The sequence below is a fragment of the Cydia fagiglandana genome, chromosome 5, assembly GCF_963556715.1.
Source record: "Cydia fagiglandana chromosome 5, ilCydFagi1.1, whole genome shotgun sequence".
NCBI lineage: Eukaryota > Metazoa > Arthropoda > Insecta > Lepidoptera > Tortricidae > Cydia > Cydia fagiglandana.
The window spans coordinates 12,454,455-12,481,417 of NC_085936.1; the positions used below are offsets into that span (position 1 = coordinate 12,454,455).

The 26,963-nt window shown below is 37.6% G+C and overlaps 1 protein-coding gene across 1 annotated transcript in view; it reads right to left on the minus strand.

Moving 5' to 3' along the window:
• The window catches only part of LOC134664734 (uncharacterized), a 117,343-nt gene that overhangs the window by 53,172 nt on the left and 37,208 nt on the right, over positions 1-26,963 (minus strand). Inside the window, exons 3-6 of the mRNA XM_063521481.1 lie at positions 6,604-6,778; positions 4,458-4,560; positions 2,858-2,967; positions 735-877 (exon numbers count right to left, since the gene is read on the minus strand). Of these exons, the coding sequence (XP_063377551.1) occupies positions 735-877; positions 2,858-2,967; positions 4,458-4,560; positions 6,604-6,778 (531 nt within the window). The remainder of the gene's footprint in view (positions 1-734; positions 878-2,857; positions 2,968-4,457; positions 4,561-6,603; positions 6,779-26,963) is intronic.

A 26,963-nucleotide genomic window follows, 5' to 3' on the forward strand; every position in this document is an offset into this window, starting at 1 on the left:
AGCGGCTCATGCGTTTGTCTTTTAACGAGAAAAACCAGAACCATCGCATAAGTACTACATTAACTGACAATTTGCAAACTTTATTACAACGACATAAGACTGGAAAGAAATGGGCACTTGGGCAGTCGACTGTTATTGTGAGAAACTAGAACGCATTCTCCATTTATTTATTCTTTAGAAAAAGCTATATCCCGCTATATTTTACGTATCTGGTTACAATTATGAAAATACACTATTTGTTTTATGTTTATTACACGATCATGACTGGCTCGATTCCCAGTTGCTGTGAATTATCGATCGAACAAAGCGAAATCTTTAGGTCAACTTGTTGCTTTATAGAGGTGAAAAAAAACATACAAGAAAAAAAGATTGCAGGAAACTGGATCCATACGAGCGTTTCATTTATTGTGCCCTTTTTGCCACTTTTGTGTTATTGCTACTCAGAATCACGTCGAGCTCTTTCGATCCTTATGGGATAAAAAAAAATCCCAGAGATTTTTTCCTATTGTGTTACCATTTTCCCATACACTTTGTATGGCGGTAACGAAAAGGAAACTTTCAAAAATGTATGGAAATTTTAGGACACTTTTTTTCTATTATAAGGATGAAAAGAGCTCGCTAGAAATAACACAAAAGTGGCAAAAAAGGTCGCATTATACAAAATGGCAAAAAAATTAAGAAACGCTCATACGAGATAATCTCTTAGAGCATGTATTTTAAAAATATGAACATACCTGCACAGGATACTGCTGCGTCTGATAGGTGAGGATAACGGTTTGCTTGGTGACCATCTTGGGCTGGCCACCGGCTCCCACTATGGTGGTCACCCCGCTCGTAGTCACTTGCGATAGGGGTGGGTAATTTGTACTTTTCTTATCTGCGGATATACAAACTCATGCTTTAGTACAGAATAAATAATAGTACTAGGTACAGAAGTCTCATGCACTCTCTAACAAAACTCGTTACGATCAGGACAGATATTGCCGCTAGGTGGCGACAGCGCCACGCGCGGCTTATGGCTAGCCACCAAAATTGGTATGAAACGGATGTACTTGTAGCTACCGGTTGCAAAGCGACGAAATCGCGGAATGAGCCACGCCTGGCTTTAGTAAAATTCGTTTACATTGATAATTGTTACTTTGAATCAAGAGTAGTTCCACCCTACAAATAAGTTACATTCCTTCTTTAATAATGGATGACTTTTTATAGTAACTCGATAACATCGAGGTCAATTCTAAGACCTTGCTTTCGTTTTTAAAATAATTTAATGAATAAGCAAAGTGTAAGTAGACCTCATTTGGTCCAAATAAGTACACAAAAGTAAGTAAGTAGCTAAATATTATTTAAATAACAGTAGAAACGGGGATGACTTAACTCAAACTGATATTCAATAAGCAATAACATTTCAAAGTACTTATGTGAAATATGTGACCTTTCCCAATACAAGCGGAAATGTCAATCGCATACTCTCTATCTAGATTGATATATTAATTGCTCGAGATACTGCTGCATTTTTCTGTGCTTATCTCTCTTTTCATTAATTCATTATTTCACGTTAGATCAGATTTCTTACAGTCTTAAGTCTTTCAATTCCAAGTCTTTCAGTTGGCCTTGTACCCTTGGTGTATTTTTAAGAAATTCGGTAACATTTATTATTTTACGAACATTTTAGTACTAACTATAGATAGATAAGGTGTTCAAAGTAAATATACTCCGCGAGAGACTGTAAGGTATTTATTTTTTAAGTCGATGTTTAAATTATTGCTGTTTCACAGAATAGGTACTTCGAGGTCTAATCAACCAAAACGTATGAACTTTTTTGGCGGGGTTGGTGGTGGAAAAGTCTCACTAGAGAACAATAGAAAATTGCGGTGGTCTCTTAGCCTACTATAAGTTTAAAGGCCGAAAGTTACACTGGCAAGTTGCCGCGCCCCTCATATCGCTCTAAACCTTTGCGCCGGGGCTTATAGCTCATGGCTAAGAGCAATTCTATCTGAAAGCCTTTTTGCTATCGAGGCGGACGACCTATTTTCTGGCACGTGCATGGTTAGTTCCATATATCCCACATATACAGCGTCATATATCCCTTTCCGTTATAAGTACCTACGCTCCATTATTAACAATAGAAATATATTTTTTATATATTTTTAAAGTAGTTAATAGTAATGAGTTTCAGCCTGGGCCCCTATTCGACATGTACAACTGTCAGATTTCGCGCCCACTTCAATTCAACAGTTGAATGAATCGCATGTTCATCAAGTGCGGATAATATCCTTTGGTACAATCAACAAATATCAACTTTGTTTTATTACTACTTTAAGGTTTATAATGGTTTGGTCTGGTTGTCACCTAACTGTGGAGTGCTAATGTCAAAATTTGACACAGGATTGTTCAGTTCAGATAGTTCATTCAACGGAAGTTCAACACGAGACTTCAAACGTCGCTTGTCGAATAAGGCCCCTTACCCCAAAAAATCTGTAATCACTGAATATTTATATTGGTTTTAGAAATAACTGGTTAAACAACGTTTACTAGGTATGAGGTAAGCCTCGAACACACGAAATAATGGACGAACCTATTATACCTACATATTTCGAAATCGGGCCAAAATTAAAAACTGGCATTTTTTCTACGTGATTTTGGAGTTTGTCCCACACTAAAAATATTATAATCTGTATTCGCCTAATGACCACGGGTTGAAAGAACAGTTTATAGTTTTATCCTCTAGCCGCCCAGAGACCTATAAAATGGCACAGGACCATTCTAATTTGAATCTTTGTTTTGAAAATTAAATTTTTCTTGGCAAGGTTTGACGTCTGGGCGGCTAGAGGATATATGGGGCCTCCCACGTACTTACCAAGTGCATTGTTGTTGATGGATTCCTTGTGCGTCACGAAGGCCGGCTCGGCGGTAGGACCGACGTCGCCGACGCGCGCCGTCTTGCACGGCTGCTGCCGCAAACCGAACCTAGCAATCAGACAGTCCGTGTCAATCAGACAGTCCGTGTCAATTATACAGTCTGGCTAGTGAAAGTTGAACCTGAACATTAATAGCATCAACTACCCTTATTTCTTTCTTTCTCGCACTCGGCCAATTTAAACATTTAACTTCTTCTTTACGAGTACTCTTAACTTTGTCTTGTTTTTTGTTATGTTTTTGTTATATTTTATGGCGGTAGGCCTCTACACATTTGTTATCTTTCAGTTCAGTTATATTTATTTTATCCTATATGTGTTGTCAATTCAATTTTCTCCTTATTAGTTTACGTGACGTTAGTCATACTTTATAGTGACTCGTTTATTAGTTAATTCAAAATCGTTATTTTTATGTAAATTTATCTTTATTTAAAAGTTTCTTAGGTCTGTACCTAAAGCAATTTTTAATTTAGATGTCTATAGAAATATCCTGGTTTCAACATAGACATAAACGTTCCTAAAAGTTACGGCTCATTAACTAAGTGGATCAAACTAAGCCGTATTTAACACTAAACTGTATTCGGTAGTGTGAATAATAATAATAAGCTTCGGGGCGTCACACCTGCTTTGTAAACAAAAGTTAAGTTAATTATAGACTGCGGCAATGTTAGCTAAAACCCGGCGGCGCCGTTTAACATTGTTTTAACGCATGACATGATATCGTTTTTTGTCATAGTCGTCATTTATTATCATTAAACTGAGTTTAATTACCTGTAAGAAAGTGTTAAGGTTCGAAAAGTAATGCTATTTCAATCGAGACCTACCAAGAGAATCTAGTGTTGCAGGTAATACTATTTCTATTTCCTATCCAATTCCTCATTTAGCCGCCGAAAGACATTCTTATCGTAATGTTGCTACACTGAGAACGGCAATGGCAGCGATGTATACGTAAAGAACGCCTACGATAATGCCGCAGGCAATATCGTAGGAACATCTTTTATGCTTTTGTCTTAGGCATTTACTGTTTATATTACAGCTCGTATACTTATCAATTTATTGAAATAGGGAATTGAGAATAGCACGAGGATAGTATAAAATAATAGGTCTCTGATAAATGAGACATTATGTGGATCCATAAGAGATACTTTATAAATTATTTACAAACGCTTAATCATAAATCATGAAGGCGATTAGTCATGCATGCTAACTTCTCTAGACTATACATAAAGTCTGAGACTTATTTTTACTATTAGGGCATTTTGACCTAAGATGACATTCAGATAACGCCTAGAGCAGTGTGTCCAATAGATTATACTGCTCTTTGGAGCAGGGTTATTTTGCAGCATTGTTTCTGCTTCGACGTTGCTGGTACAGCGTTACAGTAGCAAGAAATTCGTATGTCCCTGTCAATTTCCGCCCGCCCGTAGGAACTCCTTCCGATTGTAACCTAATTAGGGAATCATCCGACAGTTTTTGACATTCGGAATTACCCGAGTAAACCCTATGTGTTTGTTTACATCGATCGATAGTTAATGAATGTACCTGTTGCTCCGTAGTGGCTGGCCGGCGGTCTCCTTGCGGGGCCGCGCGAGGGGTGTCGAGCGCCCGGACAACACTTCCTCAGCCCGCAGGTCCTCCGTGGAACCTGCTGAAATGACGTCCATTAGCTAAGTTAACAAGCGGTGTACCTAATGTGACCTTCCACGGGAAAAGGTACCTTATGGCGGCTGGCGCTTACGTCACATAGCACCGCATTAGTATTGGAGCGGCGTTAATAATAGCGTAAGCGCCAACCGCCATAAGGTGTACCTTTACCCGTGGGATGTCAAATATAGGTAACTATCTTTTTAGTCGGATAACAATAGTTTTTAGTAAACGCTTATAGATATTTAAACATACATGTATCTACCTACCCCAAGAAAAAAACACGTGACAATCATTCACATTTGTCGTTCTATAGGTACCTATATATTTTTACTTTTCGATTGTGGTTGGTCGTAAACGATTGTCATTTTGTCTACGGCCCCTGTTAAAAATAAGAAAGGATTTATCAATTAGGATCTATCAGCATTAAATTAATAGACTTTAAGGAACTGTCCTTACAAAATGTATTTAGTACTTGGAAGATCATGTTACGCAAAAACGTCGTCAGTGCCAGATCGTAAGTACAGGCTCGTATTTACTTAAAGTTGAGGAAAGCCAAGTTTAAATACTTTACATCCTATGTTATTCAAATCCATTAGCAATTCCACTTTGCGTTGTGTGTCCTTTTGTTATAGCTCCTCTACACGATGGGCCAGCGCCGGCCACTCCAAGGGACGCAGCCATGCGGTAGAATGAGATAGCAATATCACTTGCTCCCTCTAACGCATATATGCGGCCCTTGGAGTGGCCGGCGTTGGCCCATCGTGTAGAGGAGCCATTATAGGTACATACTCGTATTAGCGCATTTATCGCGGTAGGTATATATACAGTCACCTGCAATAATATGTTACACAACGAAGGCTGCAAAAATATCTGACACAATCTTATTTGTAGAGCCATAAGGGTGTGTCACATATTTTTGCGGCCTTCATAGAGTAACATATTTATGCAGGTGACTGTAGGTACATACCTTACCGGTCCGGTATTCAACAATCGAATATGCGTTATTAGTATGTATTTTATTGCCTTTTTTGAAATGCATGAAAGATTCAAAAGATATCTAGTAGGTACTATGAGTTATTGCTTTACGGTTAAGAAACAATACACAATGTAAGATAAAAATGGCCCTATTAAACTTTTAATGAAACATTCCAATCCAAGGTATATTTTAATGTGAATTTGTGAGATATACTTACATACCTGAGTATAATTAGTGCTAGCTTGTCTAGCTTACCGATGTGCTAAATAGTTGGAAAAGATCTCAGAGATTTCAGGAAAACTTACAGGAAATAAAGGAAATTTTCATTTTGGAAATGGATAGTGGATCTAAGTTCATCATAATTTTCGACTATGGGTTATTTTCCGGTCATATGGGTACCTAATACGGCCTCTGTACCAAGCTGCGAATTTTTCAGCCCCCGATGTTAACAGACGTCCAGTTTGAATATTGTTGGGTGCTGGGTACCTTTGAAACCGTTACGACTCCACTCACTTCACGACTACTGGTCTTGTCGTTATCTACACTCGCATCAGTACCTCACACTGTGCCTCACACTTTTCAACCCTGCCCACAGAATAAATAATAGTACTATATGTACAGAAGATTCACTCTCTAACAAAACGCGTCTGTTACGATTAGGACAGATAGGACCGCTAGGTGGCAACAGCGCCACGCGCGTCTTACGCTACGTCTTACGTAGGCGAACAACGCGCGAACGCGGCGCGGCGCGGCGCGGCGAAAGCGGCCGCCGCCGCGCCGCGCCGCGCCGCGCCGCCTGACATTCGCGTGCAAATCGCGCCGCACCGCGTTCGCAACGAGATCGCTTACGTAGGACACTTCTATGGGCATCAAAGGATTGATTTCGCCGCGCCGCGCCGCGCCGCGTTCGCGCGTTGTTCGCCTACGTAAGACGTAGCGTTATGGCTAGCCACCAAAATTGGTGTGAGAGGGATGTACTTGTAGCGCCTGTGTACCTGTTGCAAAGCGACGAAATCGCGGAGTGAGCCACGCCTGCCCTGACTAAAACTGTTGGAGAGATCATACCTCCATTTCCATTCTTGTCCTGCGCCTTCTTGCGCCTAGCGTTGTCGTCGGCGCGAGATGTGCTGGCAGGCCGCCTCCGAAACCCGAACGACGTGGCTACCCCACGGCTCAGCTTCCCGTTGCCGTTGCCTACGCTCTTATCGCGCTTCTTCGCACCCTTGGACTCTGAGTGACCCTGTGGAAGAAAAATAAACGAGTATAGTTTTTATTCGAGTACTTACGGTGATCGGAGGTTTCATTTAGTCTGGGTGTGTATGGTGACGGAAGTTCATCATAATGAAACTTTCGTTAATGATGAACGCTCCTGACCGGTGATTTGCAACGGAAAACCGAAAATGCGGCAATGGTTAGTGTATTAAACCAAAATAGCGGAAATAAGCCCTCAACATTTGCTGTAGAATCTAAAACCTAATAATTAATTAATATCCAACCGCTAGCGTTAGCTTGTAGGTATATACCTGATATATACATTTCCTTTTCCTGTTTAAGTACTACTTTTTGATCGAAGTAGGCGAAGTAGCTCTGAGTTTCCGTGATAAAAAGTACATGCCGTCATAGAATGAAGATCTAGATTAGATCGCCAGCCAATTATGTATTTACGACATTCTCTACAGATATAATCATGGCATTAAGTGCGCCTTTTGTTACTTTTGTACATTAAGTTTTTGCAATAAAGTTTAAATAAATAAATAAGACTAGATCACTAAAACCATCTTCGCATTAAGTACCTACCAAATAACAATAATAATTTGAGTAATTTTATTTTCCATAGCGTTCTAAAGTATGCCGTGAGATAATAAAACCCTTGCGTGTCGCCAGCCATTTGGACTTTCTTTCGGTTTCGGTTTTCCGTCGGTCAAGGTTAGGTTAGGACTTAGCATGTTATTACCATCACTTTTCTAGCATTTTGCTACATCTGAAATACTTCACATAGAACCTTTACACCAATTTCACCCATAGAAGAGAAACACAGCTTACATTATAATGTTTTATTTGTTTGAGGCGAACACATGGCAAGTGATGTGAATACCCGTCCTAAGCCTATTTGGATCGTCAACATAACATTGGAACTAAAATTACTAAACAAAATATTGTTTTTTAGGTGACATTGAACTAGCCTTAAAATTAAGTAACAATGTAGGTAAATAAATTCACGTTATAAGTAGCGTCATTATGTAGTCATATGGTTGTTCGTGTTTATTTGATTCGGTAGGCTTAATTTTTTTTTTTTTTTTATTGCTAATAAACAAAAAACACTTAAAACTATTACAAAACTTCGCCAAACTGCGAAACAGTTTGTTGGCGAATGAAATACACCCAATTATACCTAAATGTTTATACCTTCATGCTTAATACTATGCTAATTACTAAACTAAATATGACTAACTTGCATTAGCGTAACTATTTAATAACAGACTTCTAATTTTTTTCTTAAATATTGTTTTTGTTGAAAAATTTTGCTCGGGGGGTATGACATTAAAAATACGCGGTATTAGGTACTGCCTTGTTCTTCGGCCGTAATAATTGGAGGCTTGTGGCTCGACATATCGTTTTCGTGTAGATTCTCTTAGACTTCTGTTGTATATTTTTACTATCTTAAATTTAGGACACATATACTGTTCGACAGCTAACAGATATTTAAGTTTTTCGTGAACAGGTAATATGTTACAGCTCTGAAAAAGTTGGTTATAGTGCTTGTTACATTTTTCTTTAGTTTTCTTATCTACTAATATCTTAACAAGTCTAAGTTGTAAGTTAAGGATCTTATCAAGTTGAGTTTTAAATGTGCGACCGTATGCCACTAATCCATAACTTATCACAGAATCTGCTAATGCGTGGTACAGTGTAAATAGAACCGCCTTATTTACTATAGGTTTTAAATTGATAAATTTGCATAATATAGACCTTAACTTTTTACACACCGACTCCACATGGAGGTTCCAGTTAAAACAACTATCGACATTTAAACCCAAGTACTTATAGTTAGTGACCATTTCAAGGCGACTGCACTTACACGACACCATGTCATTGTGCAAACATTCATATGTGTGCCCTACTATTCCGAATTGTTCACAGGGAATTTTGAGGTACGGAGACTTTATCAACATACACTTGGTCTTTGCTACATTCAGTATAATACCGTTATCGTGTGCCCACCTCAGAATGTTGTTAAAGTCTGCCTGCAGCCTGTCCCGCATGAGCGCGACGTCCCGGTCGGCGTACACCAGGCACGTGTCGTCCGCGTACATGTAGGTGGAGCAGTGCTCCACGACGTTGCTAATGCTGTTCACGTGCATGATGTACCCGACCGGGCCGTACACTGACCCAGTCGGTACGCCGTATTTTATATTGGCTTCTTCTCCCGTTTCATCTATTATCTTCGTGCGAAGCGACCGGTTATGTAAGTAGCTCTGAAACCACAGACTAATTGGACCACAGATGCCGCACTCTTGACATTTTTCGAATTGAACGACTATTTGAATAAATACTACGATCTAGGTATGACTAAAGTCAGAGAAGAATAACCTTAACTGTTGTATCAAATACCTATGCAGAATCTTATAAAGTGGACTCCAAGGCACTGGTCCCACCGCGAGCTAGTAAGCTATGAGCTATCGGCTATAAACACGAACAAAAGATAAGCACTCCCGTGTAAATAAAAGAGACACGGCGATATTTATAGTTACTCGCCCAGCGGTGAGCTATAAATATCGCCGTGTCTCTTTTATTTACACGGGAGTGCTTATCTTTTGTTCGTGTTTATAGCCGATAGTTCATAGCTTACTAGCTCGCGGTGGGACCAGTGCCCAATGATTTAAAAAATTGTAACAGTCCACTCCAGTCCAGAGTGGCCTATTTAACTGACCATCTCAACAAGAGGTTGTTTTCTCTCTGTAGGTATGCATGGGTCATAATTATGTCAGTCACCTGCATAAAACTATACCTATAGAGTATAGGTTCATATTCATCGCAATGTTCGCAATCTTGCCTATTATTTATTTGCCTCTTGATATGTCACTCTTTAGCACGAGGGGACACGTGCAGAGCTGCTCAGAGGGAGGTAGCTCCTGCGAACGCGAGTAACATTTTGTCCCCTACTCTACCGAGACTATGCCAAAGTCCTTACTTAACCTTATAAGGAACAGGCGGATGGCCAAGCTAAACAATAGCTTTGTCGATGACGCCATTCTATAAGTACTCATACAGTAGGTATTTGTCCTTCTGCTGTGTGTCAACTGTAATTATCATCAAGCTATGACATGACTGTATACATGATATTTAAAGAGACGATTTGATCTAGACCTTGGGTATCAATCACGGATACGCCCATTGGGTTCAATGGTGCAGATAGTGTTACTACTATAGCCATAAGCATAATTAATACCAAATGGTACAATATACACAGTAGTCTCGAGAGCGAGGCATACGATAGACATATGTACTTAGGTACTTCTACATAAATACACAGTGGTTGCTGAAGAACTACCTACATAATTAGGTAATATAAAAATTATGTAGATAATGTCGAAAAATTCTGAATTATAAATTTAAAAAAAAATATTAAGTCTGCCTCAATAACACGGCATTGTATACTAAACAATAGCAGTAATTAACCTCCTTAGACATAGGAATATTAAGTACTTAAGTACTATATTACCTTCATCCTAATGAGCCTAGGTAACCTATACAAGAATCATCAAGTCTAACATATCTCAACATGCAATCTAGACGACTGTAATGACTTTAACATAGATTTTCAGATAAATTGTTTCAGCAACATGAAGGTTACCTATTCTTTTAGTTTCATAGCAAGCTTTTATCATGCAGTATCTGAATAGGTATTTGGCCTTCTTTACAACCTACTTACAAGTAATTCAGTAAATGAAAACTTAGTAGTAATTATCCTGGGGGAAATACGACCGTATTTAAAATTCAACCCCAAACCCCTTATGGAAGCCCCTCGGTTGTTAGATATTAATACGCAATTTTACCCCCGTTATCATGTCGCGCGGTGTGAAATATTCATGTCTATTTAATGTCAGTGATATGTCAGGGGCTCTTTTTCCAAACGCGCTTACAGCTGTATTGGGATTAGATTTGTCGGTACCTACTGTACTGCGTCTTTTCTTGAGGACATTTACGGCAAAAAAATGCTGTATACCTACTATTTGTAGGTACCTACTCCCTACATGTCATTGCCGTCTTTTTGGTCCAATACAATGAAATTACGTTAGACTTCAGTTCATTACAGACATCGGTCAGGTGAAACTAAATAAAAGCTTGTAATTAAGCAAAAAAATACGTCGCGAAATAAACTATGAATGAAGTTACATCTAAATGTAATCTTTCAGTCAGATCTATGTCATCCCATGAATGTATGTATGAGTAAAAACACGCAATGGACAGGCTGTGAAGCGATTCTATGTTAATGATGTTGCAAGTCTCACCATACATACATAATGGTGAGTATCATCTTATAACAAATTCTCACCAAGAGTATTCTCAATGATCATTTAAAAGCATTGTAACAAGTTGTTGGACTGTGTTTTTAATATCTTAAAAACATTATTTGCAAACAATAACTATTCCAAAATCATGCCTATCATGAGATAACTAACTTAGATTTCGTTATAGGCTATCTAGAGTTTTACCATCATATTTGTGGTATTATCTATGAAAAGGGACCTTATTGTCGATGGCGCTTACGACAAAGACTTCGATGAATAAAATACGTAGTAGGTTGAAATTGGACATTCTGGCCCATTTCGGTTCGCTCGGTCCCAATTTAGCAATTCAGATTTTGTGAATACTGGAACATTAAATTTAGCTGTCTATCCACTGCGCAGGTCAATTTATGTTATGTGACGCTGATGAACTGGTCAGTCATGTTGTGTTTGAAAACAAATCGGGTTCAAAGGTCCCTTTTTATAGTTTTTTATAAATAACTCGTAAACCGTGGCCTGTAGCAAAAAATGTTCTTATACATAAGTAATCTACATAAAATTCTCTACATTAAATATTCTATACACTTTTTCGCTAGGATCAATATTTAAAAAAATATTTAAGGGAGAAAGTTAATTACTAATATTTTTAATTGTTAATATTTATATTATAAAAATATTTTACATAAGTAATCTACATAAAGTTTTCTTCATTAAATATTGTATACAGTTTTTCACTAGGATCAATATTTAAAGGAGAAAGTAAATCAATTGTTAATATTTTTTGTAAATAACTCGTAAATGATGGCTTGTACAAAAAAATCTTATACATAAGTAATCTACATAAAATTTACTACATTAAATATTCTATATACTTTTTTGCTAGGATCAATATTTAAAAAAATATTTAAGGGAAAATGTAAATGGAGAAGTGCACTGAGTTGGCCGTTTTATCCCAGGCGATGCCGCTTGGCACGATTGTTCCTTGGATCATACTTTATTGATATAATGTCTTAAGGATATTAACTCTTTGCTTCCACCCAAAAAGGGAGAGGGGAAATGCGATTCCGGCGGTACAATGCGGTCTGTTTGTACCTACCTGTAGCTGTCAGGTCAAGTTTGGTATCATTTTCGTATAAACCAAGGACAAGGAATTCATTTTGAAATAATCGTTTTACTTTTTCATACCCATAAATACTCAAATACCTATTTCAAATACATTGAAAAAGTGTCACTTTAAACTAGTCGATCATACATTCGCACGGCGGTAGTAGATCCCATACAAATGGGACTATGGCCAAGGTTAAAGAAAACACCAGGCAAGTGCGAGTCGGACTCGCGTACGAAGGGTTCCGTACCATAATGTAAAAAAAAAAGCAAAAGCAACCTTCTTTTGTTTCTAACAGCAGCCGCGGCCCACGATTACTCGTACGCGCCCCGGCCGCTGGGGCCCGGCGGGTTGGTCAACGATACCTCGTAACTCATGAGGCCCTGGTACTTGCTCCTTTCTAAATTAAATTTTTAGACAATTTTTTCTCAATTTTGGTCACTTCACCGTAGCTTATAGATATTTCATTGCAAGTTTGAGAAATGCACTATACAAATATCGGCGAGAAACGGTGTTTTCGGTGTATATCTACATGACCTACAACCCTTCGTTTCCAGGCCTATATAGTAATGTACTATGTATTACGATACATTACGTTTTACAGTACATATGGCCCTTTAAATTTTTGACGTAGTTATCTAGTTTGTTATTATTATCATCACCCAATGTGCTTATTATATCCGGGTGTCGTAATGTAGCACCTGATGTACTGTTAACAGTTTTTCACTATTACGTCTATGACATTTATTCATAAAGGCTGTTTGTTTACAGAGAGCCTACCTCGATACGCGAAAATTTAAATTTTGTTATTTGTTCAAATATGAAAGAGTGATAAAGAGGCAGGTAACAAATATTGTAGTGTTTCGGGCTAAGCGCTCAGTTTGTGGTAGTGGTGCTTATTTAAATTAAATTAGCTAACCCAAGAGTTCCCATTACATTGTCATTGACCTTCACTTGCTCAGATTTTTTCCTCTATATACATTTGCCACCAAATATAAAGTTTATAGGTCATCTGGAAGTGGGTCCCTTTTATAAAAAAACTTCCGTGAGACACTGACATATTTATTTATTATTATTATTACAACAAAACAAATTGCACCTTATAGTTAATGCCAAAGCGGCACAAATTGGAACACATTAACATCATAATGCATTAACACTATAAAGCAATAACACAATATACAGCTAAAACACAGGTATTCATTATGGCATGGTACTCTTAGGCATCTCTCTTTCTAATATCCTCTTGCATTCCATTGTCAATTTGTCACTCGCCCCATCGCAATCACAAAATCGCACTGTGGCTGCGACTTGAGCAGGGAATTGAGTAGCGCGTGCGTGCGCGTGACCGGCGCCTGCGCATGCGCCTGCGTGCGCGCTCGGCCTCCCGCTAGCAGCGTATAAAGTATAAAAAGGCGCACGCAGACTTCGACACAGAATAATTAATAGTACTACCGTACATAAAGGAAACTTCCTACAAAAACGAAGTTTGACAGCGGTTCAGGGTCGAATGATGCTGTCTCTTTCTAATATATGGCACTATCTGTTTCGGCTATTTAGGGTTGTCAAAAATCAAGTGATTATCTTATCTGTGGTTGTACACGCAAAAGGAAGTCAAGTGGTGCCAACCCTAATAATTGCTCGGAGCAATTCTAAGCCAAGCGGAGCCGAGTTTGACCGAAGTCAAGATTTCGCACCCCTGACTTCGACAAGTTTTATACTATCAATTTTATTTCTAAAATTGCCAATTAAAATTTGGATAAAGAGAGTGACCTTTGTAACTGTAAGGAGTTATTCCCAAGTTGACCCTGTAAGAATAAGGTAGGGTACATGTAGGCAATCAAATAATTATATATATTTTAAAAGAAGTATTGAGTACAATGACACCAACATCTATAATTTTTAAGTAATGACATTTGATTAATGACTTTAAAAATTTCTGGAAGCAAACTATTAAATTGAGACCGAGGGCGGGCCTCCCTGTGAGTGTAGAGGGTGTTAGCGAGCATAAGGAGATAGCTGATTTGTTTCAGAAGCATTTCAAGGTTGAGTCTCCCTTGGGGCCCTGCGGGGGCCCACCTCCAACGAGGTGTGTGCCTTCGGGGCCTCTGGTGAGAATTACAGCTAAGGAGGTGGCATCGGTGGTGAAGAACATGACACGAGGGAAGTCGCCAGGACACCACTCCCTTAGCATTGAGCACCTGCAGCATGCAGGGGTACACTTACCTAGAGTACTCGCCATGTTCTTCAGCTTCTGTGTCAGCCATACTTATATACCGAGCGACATGATGAGAACCGAACCGTGGTAGTACCAATTATTAAAAACCGTACAGGAGACACCTCGGACATTAAAAATTATAGCCCCATTTCGTTGGCTACGATTGTAGCAAAGGTGTTGGACAGTGTGCTTGACAAACAGTTGGAAAAACACACGGTGCTTTATGACGCACAATTTGGATTTCGGCCGGGCTTATCCACCGAGACGGCAGTCCTTTGTCTTAAGCACACTGTCCGATACTACTCAGACAGGAAAAAACCAGTTTTGGCGTGTTTTTTTGATCTCTCGAAAGCCTTCGATCTGGTGTCCTATAACAGACTTTGGCAAAAACTGTACGAGGAGACGTCTTTACCCGGGGAATTGGTGGAATTGTTCAGGTTTTGGTACGGCCACCAAACCAATGTCATTAAGTGGGCGGGTTCGCTATCCGATGAGTATAGGTTGGATTGCGGGGTCAGGCAGGGGGGCTTGCGTCACCCAGACTCTTCAGCCTATATGTCAATCGGCTGATCGAGGAGCTTAGCAACACTATGGTCGGATGTTCAATAGATGGAACGTTCGTAAATAACATCAGTTACGCGGACGACATGGTGTTGCTAAGCCCATCGATCGACGCCCTTAGGACGCTAGTAGGTGTTTGTGAGCGGTATGCGGAGGCCCCGGGTCTCAAGTACAATGTCTCTAAAATCGAGCTGCTAGTTTTCAGAGGAAGAATAGTCCAATTAAACGACCAAATGTTACCTCCAGTGAGACTGAATGACACTCCTCTTAAAGTAGTAAGAGAATTTAAGTACTTGGGACACTGGGTAACCGCATCGCTAAAAGATGACGTAGATGGGAAAGGGAGCGTAGGGTGCTGACAGTAAGAAGTAATATGTTGATTCGTAGGTTCGCAAGGTGCACTAGCAATAAAATCACCCTTTTTAAGGCGTACTGCCAGTCATTTTACACCTGCAGCATATGGATCAACTATACTCAAAAAACTTACAGCGCCCTACGCGTCCAATATAATAACGCTTTTAGGATGCTGTTGGGGCTGCCGCGCTATTGCAGCGCTAGCGGTATGTTCGCGGAGACGCGCACCGACGGCTTCCACGCCATCATGCGCAAGCGGGTGGCGTCGCTGGTGCGGCGCGTACGCGGCAGCGCCAACAGTCTCCTAGCCACTGTAGCAGACAGGATAGATGGCGCTTTCTGGGAGTACTGGAGTAGCCTACATGTCTATTAAATCTATTTAAAATACATAACATAGGTAGTCACTAACATAGGTTAAGAGTAATAATAAGCTACTAATATATTACGGAAATTTAATTTCTGATATAAATAATTTAATTTAATTTAATTAAGCGGTTCAATAATTCAAATGAATTCACAAAAAGGCTAAAATGTTATTTATTAAACAGACCTTATTACTCCTTGCAGGAATATTTAGTAGTCAATTTATGTTAAAATGTCCTATAATATTTATTTATGTATTGAGTATAATTTACTTTCTCCCTTAAATATTGAAGGTAGCGAAAAAGTTTATAGAATGTTTCATGTAGAAAATTGTATGTAGATTACTTATGTATCAGTACATTTTTTGCTACAGGCTACCGTTTACGAGTTATTAAAAAAAAACAATAAAAAGGGACCTTTAAACTCGATGACTGATCAGTTCATCAGCGTTACATAACATAAATTGACCTCCACAATGGATAGACAAGAAAATTGAATGTTCCAGTATTCACAGAAACTTAATTGCTAAATTGGGACCGAGCGAACCGAAATGAGCCAGAATGTTCAATTTAAACCTACTACGTATTTTATTCATCGAAGTTATAGTCGTAAGCGCCATCGACAATAAGGTCCCTTTTCATAGATAATACCACATTTAAGCGTCTAAGAACAAAATGATTTTGGTAGGTCGAATACTGAATAAGTACATATTTTTAGGGTTCCGTACCCAAAGGGTAAAACGGGACCCTATTACTAAGACTTCGCTGTCCGTCCGTCCGTCCGTCTGTCACCAGGCTGTATCTCACGAACCGTGATAGCTAGACAGTTGAAATTTTCACAGATGATGTATTTCTGTTGCCGCTATAACAACAAATACTAAAAATAGAATAAAATAAAGATTTAAGTGGGGCTCCCATACAGCAAACGTGATTTTTGACCAAAATTAAGCAACATCGGGCGTGGTCAGTACTTGGATGGGTGACCGTTTTTTTGCCTTTTTTTGCATTATGGTACGGAACCCTTCGTGCGCGTCCGACTCGCACTTGCCCGGTTTTTAGTATAGGCAGTATTACTACCTAGTTACGCCTTACGTCTCATTATAGTCATTATTCATTTCATAATCATGATTTTTGTTTGCTCTGAACCTTCACTGTGCACTGCGATGTGCGTTCTTCCGTGATTTATATGAGAATTAAGCATAATTTATGTATTTAAAATGTCTTAATGGTTCTGTTTTTTCCTCCATCAAAAGAACATTAATGTTATTTAGACGTATTGTACAAAGGGCGTCTTAAAATTCTTCAAAGATGCTTTAAAAATCTTCTCTTAGTCTGACATAAACGAATATCTGAAATGGCAGGATTATAATCTCCAAACTTATGAAGCATCATCATTATATTACCATATCAGAGACACTTGAATGGGTACTAAACTTTCGACTCTTAATAAGTTTAAAGTAACATCTTAATTGATTTTCTCACGATAGGCTCAGCGTTTTGACACTGAACACAATGGAACTCATGGCGTCCAATAGCTTTTTTAATATTACAGATAAATTATCGTAAGCAGTATATTAACAATCAAAAATAATCAGTATAGGGTGTATGTGAATATATTGTTTATTAGCCAAGACAGTATTATCGCTAGTAACAATACTTAATAGCTCATCAGGATATTGTAGCAAAATGGCTATGATGTAGGTACATGTACGTACTTACGTTGTTGCAAGAGCGAGAATAAGCAGTGAGAGAAATGTCAAATTAAAAGGACAGATCGTTGCAGCTCGAGTATAATTGTATACTAGATTTTCTGCCAGATCTGCTAAATAGTCTGCCAGATTTTCATCTTTTTTATTATTTGGTTAGACGCATATACCTAAACGAGTACATACACAATGAAACAAGCAAGGAATAAGCACAGCTAAGCGTTTAAAATGTAAGTTTACCTAAAATTTTAAATTCTAATTGAACCAACCAAACTTCCTTAGAAATTCAGTAGGTACACAAATATATAAGTTAAAGTACTGTTTATTGTTTCCACTATAGTATGTATAATCAATGATATAAAATGCCGTCATTGTCGATCGAAGTTAGCACAAAACAAACGCTCCAAACGAAATTAGATTTGTACCAAGTTGTAAAACGCTCACTCAATTTGTCAGCTCTTTTATAAATCGTGACTCTCCAACCAAAAAGAGCACGATGCGAATCACGGTTACTAACAACGCCAATATTTATTGTGATTCAATGAAGGCGATTTGCTAATGAAATAAGTTTCAATAAAGATATTGCGGTCACGTAACACAAAGCGTCTATAGTTTTATTTATTTCTGTTTTCGGTTGACCAAATACGGCTTAGCCCTTATAACTTGGTCGAAAATGAATACCAATTCGACATGGCTACTCCTGATTTGACAAGCGAGTGAGCGCGCACGAAATCAATTCATATCAGTCAAATGCAATTTTTAAACGAATCTGTGTAGTTATATAGCAAGGCTCACCTAGCAATTGTTTTCGCCTAAAATCAATATTATTGTTTGTGTCAGGGTTATTGCACTTTGGGTGCCGCCAGCCGGAGTTATAGCTTTATTATGCTGCATTTTTAAAGCAATCGCCAATCCGAATCCAAAGACGCGCTAGACAGGAAATTATATAACTTTATTTTTTGTCACTAAACTATCTCCTGATTGAGTTAAACCTTTAAAAAATCTGTCAGGTATTACGAAGCTTTAACTGATAAAATTTTCAGTTAGCTTTGCAGTAGGTAAAATTACACCCCAATAACATTTACTCAACCATTCAACGCATTTAAGTACCGACTCCTACTTCTATGTATAGGTTTCACAAACATCACGTTGACACTTTTATAAGTTATTTGACCGGTATATCAAATTATCAATCAGACACATAGTACCAGAAAACAAGATAAACATTACCTTGATATAATCGGAGAATAAAATTATAGTTATTGGTTCTCCTGAAACTACTTTTTACAGCCTGCCGTTCGCACTCTAGTATTAAATTATAGTAACGCTTTTCCAGCAGAACACCTCAGGCACCTGTAGTGCTATAAGTTAAGTCAGAAATTATGTGATTATGATCGCCTTGCTGCACGTTGTGTGCATGCAATGCAGACCACAAACCGCAGCCGCGACCGGCATCCGGGGGTGCCGAGTACACGCCCGCTAAACACAGGTTAGATTAGATAATTTTTTTAAAGCCGGTAATACACTGTCCTTCCTAGTTTGTATAGAAGTATTGATGTCTTTATTTTGCAAAATTGGAAGGACAGTTATATCTCCTATATTTATATAAAGATATTTTACCATCCTGAATCCTATTTAGGTACAGCCTGCGGAATATTTAGAGGCCAGAGAAAATTGGCTCCATTTTGTGTGCCTAGGTGCCTACACAACAAAGAAATACATACTTATATAAAAGTTAAGCATTTGAAAATAGGGAGTCTACTTTTGAGTTGATGTAGTAGTCAAATAGAACAATACGTGCATGAAATGGTTTTCTACACACGAACCAGGTGTAACATTTTGTTTAGAATTATAAAGTGATCGAAATGGTTTCCAATACAGAACTAGGGTTTCTGGTTTCTCGACCTTTTTAATTTCTCGAGACACGGGAATTCTCGACCAAGATTTCTCGAGTTTCTCGAGTATCTCGAGAAATTTTGAAAGCTCCTAAAAACGCCATGTTATTTCATTTTTTTTTGCTTTTTTACAAATCAGACTCGTAGGAATCGTAGGTGAGATCAATAATCAAACATATGGTACATTTTTAGTCACCATAAATTGCACTTTTTAATCAAAAATACAACAGCAAAAAAAACTATAGGTGCAGGCGTGCGCACCGGCGATGTGTTATGCTATAGTGTATTTCTTTAGGTATTCAACAAAATGTAAACAAACCACAATATGGTATTTTATTAGGCAGCAATATTCAAGTCAATAAAAACTCGTGACAAAACTTACAAAAGTTTTACTATTATCAATTACTCGTACTTACTCAACGTAACAGTAAAGCTGCTAAAATTGTTAATAGGAATATATCGGGATGATTTGATTTATCAATAGTAATTTAGTTTTGTAATATATGTTATTACACTTATTACATGATCCTATAATTCGTTACAAAATCTTATAAAGCGTTTTTCAATAAAAAGACACTACATGAATGCCATGAATCATGATAGTTCAAAAGTTTCAAAATATGAAAATCGGTTAAAGCTAGAACGATAGGGGACGGATCAAGGTAGTTTTTTGTTTGGTTGGTAATAAATGTTTTAAGTTCCTGCCTGGAAATGTAAAAAAAAACCGGCCAAGTGCGAGTCGGACTCGCGTTCCAAGGGTTCCGTACATTACCTACACAATTGTTAACAATGTATTTTTTTATGAGAAACGTGAGTGAAACGTCTTAAAAAATCCGTAGGGGTCGGATCAAAAACTAAGTAATTAAGTCCGACTCACGCTTGACTGTAGATTTCTAATAGGTTTTCCTGTTATCTATAGGTATAGGCCTATTTTATGTATTTTTTTCAAAAATGTATACCCAGTAGTTTCGGAGATAAAGTGGGGGAGGGAATGGTCATTTTTGGCCTATTTTCTTGAATTACTTCTAAACTGTTTATATACGAAAATTATAAAAAATATATATTTGAGATCCTTACAATCAGCTCTTTTTTTGATATTTAAGACGATATAGTTTGAACATCTTTATTTATGAATTTTCTCATTTACCCCCAAAAGTGGCCCCCATGTTTAAAATTTATGTGTTTACGTTGCATGTCCGTCTTTGGGTAACAAAATTACATATATGTACCAAATATCAACTTAATTGGTCTGGACCATCTAGTTCCGGAGAAAATCGGCTGTGACAGACGGACAGACAGACAGACAGACGCATGAGTGATCCTATAAGGGTTCCGTTTTTTTCCTTTTGAGGTACGGAACCCTAAAAAACATTGTTCATATTTATTTAACTACCTAAAGAAATACATTATAGACATGTTATACGGCTATACGCGTGTTTTCTTTTTACTTATCACAAGAGATTTATTTCTCGAGTTCTCGAGGCATTGAATATTTTTTTCCCGTCTCGACTTAGGACAAATTTCTCGAGATTTCTCGCCTCGAGAATTCTCGAGCAGAAACCCTATACAGAACAGGTATGAAAATGGCTGTTAGCAAGACAAAATCATTAGTTTAAATACTTATTCCTCCAAACCTGTAAAATAAAATAAAGCGCTCATCGGGTATGAATAGAATTTTATGAAACCCTGGCCAGGTGCACTATAAAGTAGCTACGTCACGGTTGAGCCTGCAGGCACCGTGTACCGTCTCGGCCAGTTGCGTGTGTAGGTGTTACTCAACTATAAGATTAGATGATAACAAATAATGGATGACTTGCATGTGTTGTTTGGAGCAAGTTTTGTTTCAATATTTTGATTTAACTCGAAACAATTCGTTGCGTAATAAAATAAAATACGCATGCCGCCGTTCAATTTAAGCATTATTGTTTTTAGTAAAATATAGGTAGTTATACAATGTAGAGTCTTCTATCCCTAAAATCCATTTTTAAACCAAATCTAAATATTCTTCTTTGCTCGTAGGTAAGTTTTAGGGTGGGTAAGTATCTATGTATTTCGTTGTTATTGTCTAAATCAGCATTGCAATTTCTGTGTTGTTTTAATTGGATCTATGTTGGAGCATTGCGCTGCAGTAAAACCAATTAAAAACTGCCGTCGTACAAAAGAATTGGATGAAATAAAACCAACATTTAAATTGGATGTAACCGAGCCTTAATTTATGGGCAAGAGTTGCCAAAATATTACACCATCGGTTTTTGTATTGCTGGCATACACACAACTCCCCAGTAAATTTTAATTCTTCAGTCACATTGTTGGGAGAAAACTTGGTTTGAACTTGTAAAACCTTCTTAATAGTTGACTAAGCTTATTCTCGTAATTTTCGTTAGTAAAATAATTAGAAGTATGTTTTTATGATTCTGGAAAAAGTTATAAAATAAAGGAATTTCGTAACAAACTGAACCATCATCATCATGGTTATGAGAAATGCTCTACCGCGAGTCCTACTCGCACATATTATCATGATTATCCCACCGTCAAACACGCGTATTCGGGAAACGAGATAATCACAAGATCTAGAGACGATTATAGAGATCAACTAGATTTACATTAGATATCGACTAGATGTGACATGGATATCTAAGTCATAACTTGTCGAAATCGTTCAAGAGGACCTCCAGAATCGCGGAAACGTCAAATTTGACATACGAGTATCTATCTTACAAATATCTTTAAATTATCCATATCGTAACTTGTTGAGGTCTAGTAGAGATATAATTCATTTTCAGAATCGAGCCGAAAGAGTTCCCTTCCGAGCAGTGACCGAGCACCCTCTATAACGACTAAAGATGCCTTACGTCATTCTAGATCGTAGCGGGCGTGGTAAATTGGTGCTGTTAGCGATTCGCAGGCGATGTAAAATAAATTGTTCCCGATGTACCGTTTAAACGGCCTGGCGAAGCTCTGGAATGGACTGTACCGTAACGTCGAACCGACAATAACGACGACGTGGACCGTCGTTGATCTGTCGCAATTAGTTGTGAACATGAGACATGTCGTGTAGAGCCAGCTTCTATCGAGATACGCTGAAAGTTGTACGCCTGCGCTTAAAATTGCTTAAAAACTTCAGAGTCTTTTGAATAGTAAGTGACTCGAAATCGTGCCTTAGGTACCTACCTGGGTGCTTAGCTAAGGCCCTCTGTAGTAGGTACTACTGGCAAGAATTAGTTAGTACTTACTCTATCTTACTCTGTATAATTAAAAGTTTAATTAATGGAATACGATCACTTCGGTACTCAATGTATGCATGTGACCGGCTATTATGTACCGGGTACCTATAGGTATTTTAATTTTAATGGTCATACTGATGTGTTTATGAGTATTGTTTAGAAATTTCAGCCTAGTAGATCGATGGATAGGTACTTGCTCATATTTCCAGTTAGCGTATGGTAAATTACCAGGAAAATTAAGGATTTAAATCTCTGCATTGAAAAAGCAACAATCAACCAAATAATGTATAGGTATTCCAAAATCCCTAAGCCCTAATCAGACTCCAGCAATGAGACGACTTGAACTGAATAGATGGGTAGATTTATAGGATCAATAAATTACCTTTGTACAAAGATCGGTAAGCAATTAATTACCCGTTAATTCAAAGGCAATAGAAAGTTAATTTCTCTTCTATTATATTGCGTAGGCAAGTACTTACGATAAAGTAATAAATTGTATTACTAAGGAGCATATCGTGCCGGGGCCATTCATCAGAGGGCCTACCGCGAACCACGTTCGACGTGTTGCCTCTCTGTCGCACTTGTAAATTCGTACGTAAATGTGACAGCAAGGCAACACATCGGACGTGGTTCGCGGTAGGCCCTCAGGTACGCCGGCAAGCTAGGATCGGTCCGTTTAAAGTGCATCGATTCCCTTTAGATGATAATTTTATAATAGCTAACACTAGGTAGATATAAACTTTATTGCCAAACATATCATGAGAAATGAGATCAGAATAGTAAAGTTTTTGGAAAGAGAGAAGAATTTTGGAATCTTCAGCTTGCTCAGGTATCTACACGGTGTAACATGATGAAACCGAATAATTTTAACCACGCATTTCTGAGGTCAAAAGAAGTAAAAAATGTAATATGAGCTTAGGTCAATTTCGCCAAAAAAAAAATTTTTTTTTGTTTTGTTGTTTCAATTTTTTGAATGTATTTGTACATAAAAATAAAGGTTATTAGTAAACTTGTCACTTAAAATTGATTTTGAAATTTTTTTTTCTAGAGAACCTGCTTTTTGCAAAGTGTTACTTGTCACTTTTTGACATCTATCAATAAGAATATTTAGACTACGTCCCATAGCAGCAACATCACCATCAAAAAGGCCTTTTACACTATGTAACAATAAAAACTTGTTTTTTTTTTAATTAATAATATCTCTGAAACTAGGCGAATTTCAAAAAAGTTTATAGGAAATTTTTGTCTCTAAATATGATCAGGAATACGCTGTTAAAATTATTCGGTTTACTCATGTTACACCGTGTATATTAGCACGAGGAGACGTAGACGTAGTAATTACTTAAGTAGGAACGTGAAAATGAAAGTTGTATGATATAACAGTGTTAACCTAGGCAGGCACATGCAGAATATGTGCTAGAAAACTGATTAACATCCAAATGAGCGTAGGTACTTCGTCTTAGACCAGCCTATAAAATCGAGGATGAAATACCTTTCTACTTAATATTTAAGATGTGTTAAGTACATGAAAGTTTTCTCGCCCTTAATACATTTATGACGTTTTCTACTGTTAGAAAATACATAAATAGAAAGTAAATCGTAAAAATCGTTGGAAATGGTAACAAGTCACATATTTAAACAAGAAAAACATCACTATTTACTTGCATGTCTGTACGATCTGGAAAAGTACATCTATAGGTACAGTCAAGGAATTTAAATTCCGACCCATTTCGTACTTTGTCACAGTGACAATCAATATGAAAGCCGCTAGAGACCTCATACGGTTGTCACTGTGACAAAGTACGAAATGGGTCGGAATTTAAATTCCTTGACTGTACATAAATTAATTCTGAATATAATACATTTTTCGTTGAGATAAAATGTTGCATTTTTGTAGGTGACTCTATTCTAGGTACCTTACGACATTCCCATCACGGTTATAAGTATATAATAGGATTTTAGCCCAGCGATAAAAAGTTATAATGATCGCATTAGTTCAGGAAATATAATATTTCCTCAATTTTATTACTCCCAAGTGCATGAAACTGAACTAGAAACATTCATACAATACTTCAGCAATGCGGAAGAAACTGCATAGTTTCACCCGAGTAGAGATTGTGTTGTACCTTTATTGCTCCGCACCGTATTATGTTATGCAGGTAGTGGATTAGATTTTTAATTACCTACACTTCCGTCATCCCGCAGGTTCATTATGAGCTTTTGTTCTCTAGCGGCCTTTTCCAGTCATGTCCATACCGCAGTGTAATATACCTACTAACAAACTGATCATTCGTGAGTTCGTGACGCTATCTTCTCAACGTCTGTGCTTTCTGTCTTTGATTTGTCGTTTTAACCAGTCTTACAAGACTCCATTTTAATGGGTGTTTGATATAGTTAGAGATAGAGATAATACCATACTTAGATGTATTAATGCAATCGCTTTATTTTAACCATCTGAAAAATATTTTGCTATATTTAAGTACGTTTCGTTGAAGTTCAATCGCAAAGTTTTTCAGAAATAATCGGTGCTCCTGATAATATCCAAATGCATCTGTCGACAATTACTTAGACAGTACTGCCAGCAGACATTTAATTTACCCTAGCTAACCTTTAAAATACCTATTAATAAATCGTTCCATTTTGAATATTGGTGCTTAAAGCTTTGTAAGCTTTAGCAAGACTAAATATCAGTAAATTGATCGTGTTTAGGTGTGAAGAGTTAATTGCACCTCACGTCTTACAATACTGTAGACCGGTACTGTGATTTGTTTGACTCTGAAGCTTATAGTATAATTACATGGTGTTAGAAACATAACCTTAATTTTGTAGGTAAGTAGATACCCATAATTTAAGTGTTCATAAAAACAAACGCGGCAATTAACTGCATCGGGTCAAACTCGGACTCCGATCACTCAAATCAATGGAGTAACATCAACTTGAAAATATAAAATATCTCATGCAATTGCTTTTGACATTAGTTTTGTAGATTTTTAATAGATATAAAATAATTATGTTTACTTACTCGTAATACAGGGCGTCCCAAGACTATGGGACATCAAGGGAAAGTACCTACCTTAAATATCGTAGATAGGATATTTTGTTAAAAGAAGACATTATTTTAATTTAAAAAACAATTTAAACTGAATTCATTTAAATAATTACATGGTTGAACCGGAAATCGAACCCGCTACACAAGAAAAAAAATTACAGGTAGCTTTATTAATTTAATAAAGCTACAGGTAGCTTTATTAATTTATCATACCGATCGAAAGGCTTCATCATAAGGATTCTTTTTTGCTAAAGAACATAGTGTCAGAAATAAAAGGAAGACCAATGAATTTTAACATTCGATGTGTTTAGCGAAATCGAAATCAATGGAACATTTTCATAATGTCTCTGTGTAGAGCTTCTAATTTTTGACCTTACTACTGGTTCTGTTCTCTGATCTTGCCTCCGCTCTGCATTAGACTGGAATAACATCATCATAGGGCGCTTGTTTCTCACAATTCGAAAGGTCCCATTCTACAGGCACTGGTCCCACCGCGAGCTAGTAAGCTATGAGCTATCGGCTACAAACACGAACAAAAGATAAGCACTCCCGTGTAAATAAAAGAGACACGGCGATATTTATAGCTCACCGCTGGGCGAGTAACTATAAATATCGCCGTGTCTCTTTTATTTACACGGGAGTGCTTATCTTTTGTTCGTGTTTATAGCCGATAGCTCATAGCTTACTAGCTCGCGGTGGGACCAGTGCCACACTCTGCTACTATCGGTAGTACCGCAGACCTTGACTAGTAAGAGTAAGTTCACGACATTTCGGTTGAAGTCTTCAATTACAGTGATATTTACTAACGCAACTTTTTTAATTTGTGAGGTTGTTGTACTGCAATGTTACTTCCCATCCCATGGGGCAAAACTTACAGATTTTGATCATCAGAAAAATTTGTATAATGTAAATTTATTTCTAAAAATAATGCAATTAAGAGTCGTACCTACAGTCAACTATCAAATAGATAATTGAAGATATCAAACAGCCAATTGAAGTGGCGAAATAAATATTTATCTCAACACACTTTTGTTACCATTATCCATAATTAAATGCTGACTGTACCGTGTTCATTGGTCAAGTCCGTCTAACTAAGCTAACGTTGAGATTGTCGTGTCAAAGTGTTATAACGTTTTTCAAATTATGACAGATTAAGAGTTATGGTAATATTCCATTTCTGACCGCAGCTGCACGACTGGTACTGAACGCGTCGCTGTTATTGTCAATTTCCATAGTAAAATGAACAGTATTGCAGCTGTCGTTGGAAATGGACTGTCACCTTTAGATTGGTCCGACTCTATCTACTTACAACGCGTGAGTTTTACAACACAATAAGCTGAATAGATAGTGTAATAACAGTCTCATACAATTGTTGGAAGCTAAAGCAATTATTTTTGTATTACCAAGGCTGCCATTGCCAATTACAAGCCTCTTCAATCCT